The following is a 10858-nucleotide window of genomic DNA, read 5'->3' on the forward strand; positions in this document are numbered from 1 at the left end:
AGTATCATGACTACGAGAGTCAGTAACACATTTATCAATTCTTTACTGGCTAACTGATGTCAACTGAGAAAGTTTTGCTTCTTATTTCATGAACCATGAAAAAGGTTTATTCTTTAACTATAAGAATAGAAGAATATGAGAAACTTCTGATGTCTTAAACAATATGATTCTGCTTTCACTTTGCATGAAAGAAGGCTACTCTAAGCCATGCTAAGATCAATTCAAACAAAAACACATACAAAAAATATATGTGTGTATATATATATATATATATATATATATATATATATATATATCAATATCAATATGTACATCTGAAGATAGAATGCAAGGTTTAGATGACCAAACACTTACTGGCTCTCCGTCAAATCCTGGTAGACCGATATCACCATCTTTTCCATGTAATCCATCTGTGCCCTGCCAGGATACACACAATTTAATGAGATGCAGAACGGGTAAAAGTCTTGTTAGAACTGGCCTAAAATGGATTAAATCCAAAAGTATAGATCACATATACACTTGCAGCATCAACTCCTTTGTGGGTACAGCAGATGTATCTCCATTTGATAAAAATTGATATAATTTGCATTTGCATAGCAAATGATAATCTACACATTTTTTAACGTGCTTTACAAAAATGTCAAAACTTCAGAAAAGATATGATACATTTATGAAGATTCTACTAACTGCCTTACAGTGTGAGTCGAGTCATCTGACAATCTATTCCACAAAATTGGAGCTGCAATAACAAAAGAACAAGCTTAATATGAATAGGTGGATGAAGCTGATACAGTATCTAAAGTAAATGCTCATCAAAATAGTGGAGACTTCTTGTAAGTATGTATGGAGTTATGATGTTATTGGTATAGGGAGGGGATGTATCGATTATATTCGGACTCTATGATATAGAAGAACAAACCTACTCACAATTCATTAACCGCATGCAGCCAAAGCAGGTGACTGAACATAGGCGTAGTTCAATAGCTCTCCACAATCAAACAACTGCTTTAAAGTAATTTCATGCGCATTACAAATTGTGGTAAACACGCACACACCTTTTGCAAGAATTTTCAGCCAACTGAAGGAGGAGGAGGAGGAGAAGAATCAGAAGAAGAAAAAGAAGAAGAAGAAAAGAAGAAGAAGACAAGGCGCAGTAAAACCTCAATTATTGCCAGTTGTTAAACAAATAACATGAGAACTATGTGGGCCTTACATTAATGCCTGGAGGTCCCTGGGGTCCTACGTCACCCCTGTCTCCCTTGGGGCCTGCCACGCCCGGCTCCCCTGGTTCACCCTTCATCACCATGGTGCAGTTGATGTGGGCATCCTCCGGTAGTCCGGACAGACCGCTACCACCAGGGGTGCCAGGAGTACCCGGTTCACCGACCTCGCCCGGTTCTCCCTTGATCCCCTGGGGACCCGGCTCCCCCCTCTCTCCTTGCACACCCGGGGCACCCTGGAAGCCATGTTCACCCTGCAGACCAGGCTCACCCTAACACCAAATAATATGATCACATGAAAGTGTGTTCTTATCACTCTTTCCATAACATGATAATGAAATTCAAATATCTAAATGAATAATAACAGCTGCAATGAAAATGTAATATAACACAGTCACACATAGAAATGATAGGCAGCACTGTAAAATTGTAGCAGAATGATAATAACAATTCAAAGTGCATTGATGGCAGTGATTTTTTTCCACAATTATCACTAAATGACACACATCATTTCATTGGCCACAATTTCTTCACAAAAGTTGAACAAAATTTAATTCATTAAGTACATCAAATTTCTGCTTTGCTCATCTTCTTTTTTTTTCATTGCATTCCTTTACTCTAGCTGTCATTTCACACATATACAATCATTACAATCACTAACTGTAAAAGCATGAATGTGTTGTTCATTTTTAATTTGCCACTATAACCATTATCAACTGCAAAAACAAATGCAGTTACAAAATTTGGAATTAATAAGTACTGTTAAATAAGTTAAAAAAAAAACTTCTTGCTATTTTAAGGTTAGAAATGCAAAGATTCTGTAGGCTTTCTATCTTAAACTGGAGGTGATCACACTTAGGCCATACAAGTGACAACTATTTTATGATCAATCTTGAAATCTGAAAATATTCAGGTAAGAATTAAGTTTGTCAAGGGGATGAAATCTACCATTAGTCCTTGAAGTCCCATGTCGCCTCTTTCTCCCTGTGAAGACGAAATTTCACAAAATAAATTGACCAACATTGTCAGATGATAATTATCTTAAGCACATAGCAAGTCAATCATGATAAGTGTAATGTGCACACTTACAAAAAAAAGAAACAACAAAAAACTTTAAACATGACAATAATAGTCATCATCATAGTTATTGACCTGTATTTACAATAACTCTTTTAGTGAAAACTTAAAACAAAAGTCATAATACTTTTCTTGCAAGTAACTGTATTGCTTTTCTGCACAATGCAAAATTATCTATTGTAACCAAGAAGGTAACAGTCATATTTCTCCATATTATACATGTTTCAGGAAGGAAACGAGAAAGAATTCATTGATTTTCATAATAGCACTTGATGTTTTGAATTAAAAAATATTCATAATCCTTTGTTGTCACAAAGATATGACTAACATTCATAGTTCATTTTAAGTGTATCACCTATATTTTCTTTTCCCATAGTACATACCACAGGAATAGAATGGGCTTCATCAAATCACTTTTCATATGAATTTGTTCGGAAGAATATCCATGTACTTTTACTATCACAAAGCGCATAAATTTGAAAAAGATATGGTTCTTACCTTTGGACCAGGTGGGCCAATTTGTCCCTGTAGAAAAATGAAATTGATGTTATTCAAAGATTATTTTCACTGATCTTTGAGATTATTCTCTTGCAAAATGTGCCATATTCTCCATTGTGTGTGTGTGTGTGTGTGTGTGTGCTATTTTTGACCATAACTTTCTCTTCCCGGCAAAACTATGTCTTCATAAGTCAAGTATTCAGATTAAGCGGTAACTCTTTGGTCTTGAATCTTATGGCTAAACAAGAAAAGAGGCAAAAAATAGAAAACAAAGTACTTGCCTATTACTCTAATTTTGTTATCATATTCCAAAACAAATTCCTTACATTTTGATACAAATGCATTACCATGGATACTTTGCATAAATTGCTATGAGAATGGTATTTTGGTCATTATTATGAATGTAATTCTTCTAGAAACATTACCACAGATTTTCTACTCCAAAGATGTTTGATTATGTGTCTTTAAATGATGCTCATTGAAAGTTAATAAGCTTCACTCAAATCATAATTGAAAAGAATCTAAATGAAATTAAAGAAGTAAACATCACACATTTTTGTATTTTCGTAAAGTTGGGTGTTGTTAGAAATAAAAACAACACTTTTGCAAGTAGATTTAATAAGCAAACACCATAATTAGCCCCTAGGGCTATTCTCTTCACATAAGAGGTATAAAACTTTGTCTACATATCTAATAAAGCAATTATGACTATTTGCATTAAAGTAGTGTACATATTCATAAAGCTCTTTTACACTCACAGGCTGCCCGGCTATGCCCTCTGGCCCTGGCAAACCGTAATCACCCTGAGAAAAAAACAAACACACAAAAGAAAAAAAAAATGAATAATCATGTAAGAATAAAGCAGTTTATGTCTCTGACAGTAATATTTTTCCAAATTACATAGATCAAACAATTCTTTTTCAATAACTGCATGGCTTCTGAGCAGACACAAGTCACAATAAATGTAATAGCTGCTACTTTATTACACTTAACTAAACTGTTTAAAATGACTTCAGAATGTTCCTTTCTGGGGTAAGTATGTTAAAGGATACATAAACCTCTTCATACGATATATTTCTTTGACAGTGCTTGCAACAAAAGTAAAATATGTAAAATAAATATGATACACTATGTGTAATGATACTTAACAATAAGAATGAAACTTAACAACATACAAAATCAAGAAATGAAGGATTAACATCCTTGGCGAATAATAATACTATTAGTAAGCTGGCATGTACTAAATTCCATCTTATTACTCACCTTTTCTCCTTTGATCCCTATGCCAGGTGGACCCTGTCAAAAAGTGGCACAAAACAAGCGTCGTTAGAAATGAAGAAATTATTCATTGAGAAAGGTCTCAACATTTCAGCAAATTAAATCATATTAGTCATAACCTTGCAACACCAGAAATAACATTTCCTCATGCTAATAATGCTTTTGTTAGGTACAATACCACATAACAAAACAAAAATTGATTGCGTATCTTTCTTAAATGATGATTCAGATAAGATAAATGTTATTGATGTAATGCATAGCAGATATTATGCTGACACTTTCTAGTGCATTTGTACAACACATATATCACAACACTGAAATAAAGTACATGTATAATCATTCAACTTCATACTTATAAGTATAACATGATAGCTATTGCCCACATCTATTTAGTAGTGATAAATACTTAAAGCATACATGACTCTTTTCACAACTTTATCCTCTACAGGCTACATGATTGTACTACCTACATCACTGTTATGAAAAACCTCTGCTTGATCACAACAGAAACAGCAGTCTTCTGCATTTAGGGTGTGCTTATCTAAAAAAAAAAAAAAAAAAAAAAAAAAATCTGAGGCAAAATCACAATCCCAAACATGTTTGAGGCATTTTCGAGGGTTAGATAAACATTACCGTGTTTTCAAACATGTTCAGAAACACCGTTCTGAAATGTCATTCAACGTGCGTTTTGAAACTCGTTTTGAGACCATGATTGCCTTTGCGAATAGAATGCCATTTTGAAATGCATTTATATCTCAAGGTCAAATCCCAGGTGTTTCCAGTTGTGTTTTCATCCCATAATTTGTGTACGAAGGATGAGGCATGTTTGGTGGTAGGCAGTTGACCTTTATTCCTTTGGTCGAGCTGCGCAGTGACAACACCCAATAACGACTGCTTGATGGATAGATAAACGCTGCATCCCGAGAATCGCGTTTCAAACTGCGTTTCAAACCACGTTTGCAAACACCATATTCCAAATGCCTTAAGTTAGTCACTAGGCAAAATCCTTTCACCAGTTAAAAATCACAGATCATACCAAAATGAAAATTAAATGTAATTCAAAAAGCAACATCTCTCTTAAATAAAAAAAGACAAACAGGAAAAGTGTCAATCTGTCACATGGATAACAACTCTGTGTTTGAATGGAATGACTAATCCCAAGGCACTGATTGAATACTTTATTCATCAGCTCTATGCATCTCTATAATTGCTGTATGATCTCGTTAGGACAGAATTCACTGACACAACCCACACGGAACCTGTTTTTACGCTATGGACATCAGAGAGTGAGGTTTGACAGACCCATCAATGATTAAATTGAGGGAAATCTCCAATTCCAGTCTCTATGAATGTGTGATTTAAATTGGCTGATTGCCATAGGGCATCAAATTTCCAGCTCTGTGGTCAATCACAGATATTTTTTTTTTTTTGTGTGTGTGTGTGTGTATGTTTCTGAAGTGTTCCAGACAAATAACAAGAGCCACTTTTGGAAATGACATATCATCACTAGCAAAGATCAAAGCACTATCATTCCCAATTCTCTTGCCAAACAAATTTTAGAAAGCTACAGACATCCTTGGTGCCACATTTAAGTTTTAGGAAGCTTGCTTTTGTAGCTTGCCACTTGTGACATTTTAGACAATTTTCATGAAGCCAGGCCAAGGCTTGTTACATCCACTGATGGATGAACTTCCACTTTGTGCTATTTTTATTATGATCATCTTTAGTAAAAATTATTCTTACTTATGTATTATATTATAAAAAGGTCATCTTTTAAACAAGAAAAAAAAAAGAAATAAAAAGAAATAAAGTGGAAATTAGAGACAATTAATCCCTTATCTCATGTCATTTGCATATCAACTTGTGGTAGATATCACTGGATGTGCTTGTATTTTTTTTTTTGTCTATTCAGACTAGCTTTTAACTGGTTTGAAATTCCCCAGTAACTTGAACATGTAGAATTTCACTTAACTTGTAAAAACTAATTGTGAGCACCTATAGAATTTGACTCAACTGTGAAAGCTATGAACTCTTAGTGTGCTGCAAGTGCCAATAGACACAGAAAATAGTTTTCACACACTGCTCAGAGTCCCTGGCATAGAAAGGGTTAAACTTTTAATAGCAACTTAAATTTTGCTTCATTTGTAAAGCAGACTTGAGCACACAGAATTTCACTTCATTTATGAAAGCTAACTTGAGCATGTGGAACTGAAGGAGGCAGACTTAACCAGAAGACGACGAATTTCATATCATTTGTAAAAGCAAACTTGAGCACCTTGAATATTTCACTTCATTTGTAAAAACTTACTGTGAGCACTTAGAATTTTACTTCATTTATAAAAGAATTTCTCAAGCATGTAGAATTTCACTTAATTTGTAAAAGTTAACTTGAGCATCTAGAATTTTACTTAATTTGTAAAAAAAAAAAAATATATATATATATATATATATATATATATATATATATATATATATATATATATATTTTATATACATATATTTTGAGCACCTAGAATTTCACTTCATTCATAAAAACTAATTTGAGCACCTGGAATTTCACATTGATCGTGCTTTTTCCGTTATGGGACCAAAATTGTGGAATCAGTTACCTCTTCAGTTAAGGGAACTGTCATCTACAGAGTCATTCAAATCCGAACTTAAAACTTATCTGTTCCTTTCATACTGAGGACTGTAATTGCTGTATGTCATTAATATTGGATCAATATTGTATTTTTAATTGATATATGTTGTATTCTTTATTTGGTATATATTTGCTTTTGTTTACCATTTTCTTCTTTGTTGAAATGTTTGAATATGTATATGCATGTAAATATATGATATTTTTTCATTTTTGAAGCGCCATGAGCACTGAAAAGTGGACCTGTGCGCTATACAAGTAGCCACTATTATTATTATTATTATTATCTGTAAAAGGTTAACCTGATCACCTTCAGTTTAACTTTGAGTGGGTGCAATCTCAATTACCTGCACACCCTGTTGACCAATCTCCCCTTTGGCCCCCTTTTCTCCTGGAGCACCCCTGTCTCCCGGTGGTCCCATCTCTCCCTGGATCCCCATGAGACCAGGATGGCCTATGGATCCCGGCAGTCCTGGTTGCCCAGTAGGTCCTTGAGCCCCTGCCATGCCTTTGCTGCCTGGCAATCCAGACAGACCCTGAAAACACAGAAAATTTTTTCCATGATGGTAAAAAAACTCAGCATTATTTCTCAGGAACTGAACATAAATCCAATGAAAGCAATCAATATTTTTTGCCTCATTGGCAGCGATAACACTGGCAAAACACAGCAAAGTTTGAAGTTCTCGAAGTTTGCCAGTGTGACTGCAAACTTCACAAGAACTTCTCAAGAACTTCTCAAGAAACTTCCCATGCAGGGAAATTTCTCAAACCCCTGCCAGTCTGTGTTTGCTCTGAGCAGTCTATAATAACATCAATAATAATAATAATAATAATAATAATAATAATAATAATAATAATAATAATAATAATAATAATAATAACAATAATAATAATAATAATAATAATGATAATAATTATAATTATTATTATTATCATCATTATTATTATTATTATTATTATTACTACTACTATTATTATCATTATTATTTTTTATTTTTTTATTATTATTATTATTGATATTATTATTAATCCTTGCAACTGAAACTTTGTGAAGTTTGCCATGTGACCAGTCCACCACCTGTTTGCAGGATGTGCCTACATAGCGCATGCTCATTGGGACATGTAAGTGTGTGCATTGTTACATCACAATCAGTAGCTGTCAGATGGCATGCTCTTTCTTCTCTGTTGTACATGTACACCACTGACCCTAACTTTGAGAACTGAAACATTGAGAAGTTTGGCTGCCAGTAAGGACAAACGAGCTAATTTTGCAAAGATTTGTTGAAGTTAAACTATGCAATGTTTTGCCAGTGTGACCAGGGCTATTAACTGCATATTTTATATGTCTTTTCCCATTCATAATACCCATCAAACCTCATGGGCAGAGCATCAAATGTCAAATTCTCAAAGCAACATCTACAAACTTTATAATGCCAGCTTAACAGTACCTCCACTTTAACAGATATTGATAAATTTGTGAAATAAAAACCACACATGCAAAAGCAACAAAGATACTGAAATATTGCAACCGATTGACAAATTGCACATCAACGTAAATAAGCACTGAATTTATGTCAATGTACGACAATTTGTCAATCACTTGCAATAAAAACAACTAATGTAAGAATTTCATCGATATGATACTGAAAAAGTGAAAATAACACTAAAAGGTGGAAATAATAACAGAAACATCATAACAAAAATTAAAATATTGCGCATTACAGTTAAAATGATTGATTGACATGATATGGGATCATATCTATCAGTGTTTTCTTGTTGCTATCATAATCAAATACTGCACTGAAAATGACCTTGATGGCTGTAATCTTACATCACTTGTATTACTGTTATCAACAATGAAGTTCTTGCAACTCTCATGTCTGTTCTTAAAGGCATAATATACCATTTGCAAATTAGACAAAAACTTAGCATTAGTGCTTTTAAAATAGTTCTAAAATGTGAGTTCGGGATAGAAACAACCAATGCAAAAATTTGAATTGGTAGAATTAATGTTAAGTATTGTTAAAATATACAAAATGTGAACAATAGTTATAACAAAAATGTTTCCAGACTAAATCATCTACAGTTACGGTTTATTGAGAAAAATACAGGTATCTCTTTATATTTCAGGCTTTATCGCGAAAAGTTTATATGATGGGATATTTTGTGGTACATCAGACCTACACATTTGCATTAAATGTCACACCTTGAAATCTTTTTTTTAAATTACTGTTTCCAAAGGTAAAGAGGACCTTTAATAGAGCTAGAAAAGACAATTAGGTTTCCTGAATTCAAAGCATGTGCATGCAGGGCCAATGGCAATAAATGAAGAAAGTAAAGAAGGAGGATGAATAGTTCTCACTGGAGCACCATGGTCGCCTTTCATGCCTGGCTCTCCGTCGAGTCCCTGTTCTCCTTTTGGTCCCATCATACCCTGTCAGGAAAATTAACAGGTGAAAAGAAAACATTTATGTACAAATATAATATAATATAATATAATATAATATAATATAATATAATATAATATAATATATATATATATAAACTTATACAGGTTTATTTGTGTTCTTTGGTTGCAGTGTCTACCCTTGTAAACTGATATGTACTGTATGTATAGAATTCCATGCATCTCTTAAAACTTGGAGGGGGGAGGGGAAGGAAAGGAGGTGTGTATAAGAATTTTGGTTGTTTGATCTATAACTTGTATTTTTCTACTATCTTTAGACAACTGTATCCTACTGCAGGAAGACTGCCATGAATTTAGGATGATACACAAGCCTTTATCTATTTTATGAACTATGCCTATATAAGAAATAAATAAAGGTTAAACCATTGAGGACGAGTCTCGAGTATTCTCGGGCAGGTGTCTATAGGAAATGTGTGTTGTAGCAAAATCAAACCGTCTTCAATGCGTTAATAGGGAGCTTTAGATTTTAGACGCGCGGACGTTCAAAGGAAAAAAACATGATCTGAGCGTGCGCAGTAGCGCGCGTAAAGTCAATCTATTTTTAGCTTGCGTCGCCTGAGTTTTTCACTACGCGTACTGGGCTATTTTCACGTCCGCACAGTTTGCGACGTAGAGAGCTTCTTCATGCACTGATCATATGGGGGCGCGATTTTATTTTTTATACGTAGCATCCCAGCGTAATCTAAAGCTACTTTTCCACACGAAGCAGGGAGAGGAGAACGTCCAGCGCAAGCGTCGGCTCAAACGTCCGCGCGTCAAAATCAAAAGCTCCCTATTACTGTATACATGACGTAATTCATAAGTTCAATTTTCACAAGTCATCTGATACTCACAAATTTAACAACTCATGCAAAGATTGCCTCACATGTCACAGATGTGCCATTTGTTTTTTGTAAGTTGGAATTCATCAACTTTTTTTTCCTGAAAAGAGCAATATTCCTTTTTAATTTCATTGTGGTGATTCTCTACTGTAAATTCACCCACTTGCAAGATTGTCTCACATCCCAGTTTGCAATATATTATGCTCACAGTATATAGGGCTATATGCATAGTGATGAAAAAAAAAAAATCTGGCCCTGAATATTGTATAGCAAACCACATTGCAGATACCGTAAATGAATACCACTTCATGTGATTAATGTATTGAAGGTACAGTAAATGAATTCCATTTTATATGACTAGTGTACACTAGAGCTTAAAAAGAATGGGAATGAACTGACATCAGTAATTGTGCACCATTATGCACAAGAAATCAAGAAAATACCCACCATATCACCCTTGATTCCTTGTGGTCCCATAGGCCCAGGAATACCGGGATCTCCCTGTGACCCAACTGAGCCCTGCAGGAGGGAATACAGAGACTCATTAAACATACACCAGGGAGGAGTGCCGTACCCTACACAAGCCATCTCAATGAAGCACAGGTTGATAGCTTAACACATTCTATACCGCATCATGAAATTGCCATAACCTTTGTACTGACGCATCTGATATCCTATAGTTCATGGGTTAACTCAATATACACTCTTGTGCACTTAAAGAAACATTTTCTTGTCTTGCATACCCTTGTAAAGAATGCACACATGACATACACACGCCAAAAAAAAAATGAAATCATTGATTTTTATGAAACTTTTGTCATAGTGAAGCAGTGACAAAAGTATGATAAGATCATATTTC

The 10858-nt window shown here is 34.3% G+C and overlaps 1 protein-coding gene across 1 annotated transcript in view; it reads right to left on the reverse strand.

Annotated features, from left to right (window-relative positions):
* LOC140228756 (uncharacterized) overlaps nt 1-10587 on the reverse strand; it is a 34603-nt gene extending 24016 nt beyond the window's left edge. Inside the window, exons 1-9 of the mRNA XM_072309033.1 lie at nt 10447-10587; nt 9074-9145; nt 7059-7247; nt 4059-4091; nt 3554-3598; nt 2796-2822; nt 2169-2204; nt 1214-1492; nt 355-417 (exon numbers count right to left, since the gene is read on the reverse strand). Of these exons, the coding sequence (XP_072165134.1) occupies nt 355-417; nt 1214-1492; nt 2169-2204; nt 2796-2822; nt 3554-3598; nt 4059-4091; nt 7059-7247; nt 9074-9145; nt 10447-10587 (885 nt within the window). The remainder of the gene's footprint in view (nt 1-354; nt 418-1213; nt 1493-2168; nt 2205-2795; nt 2823-3553; nt 3599-4058; nt 4092-7058; nt 7248-9073; nt 9146-10446) is intronic.
* Between the last annotated feature and the right edge of the window lie 271 nt (nt 10588-10858).

This window comes from Diadema setosum, chromosome 5 (genome assembly GCF_964275005.1).
Source record: "Diadema setosum chromosome 5, eeDiaSeto1, whole genome shotgun sequence".
In the NCBI taxonomy this organism is placed as follows: domain Eukaryota; kingdom Metazoa; phylum Echinodermata; class Echinoidea; order Diadematoida; family Diadematidae; genus Diadema; species Diadema setosum.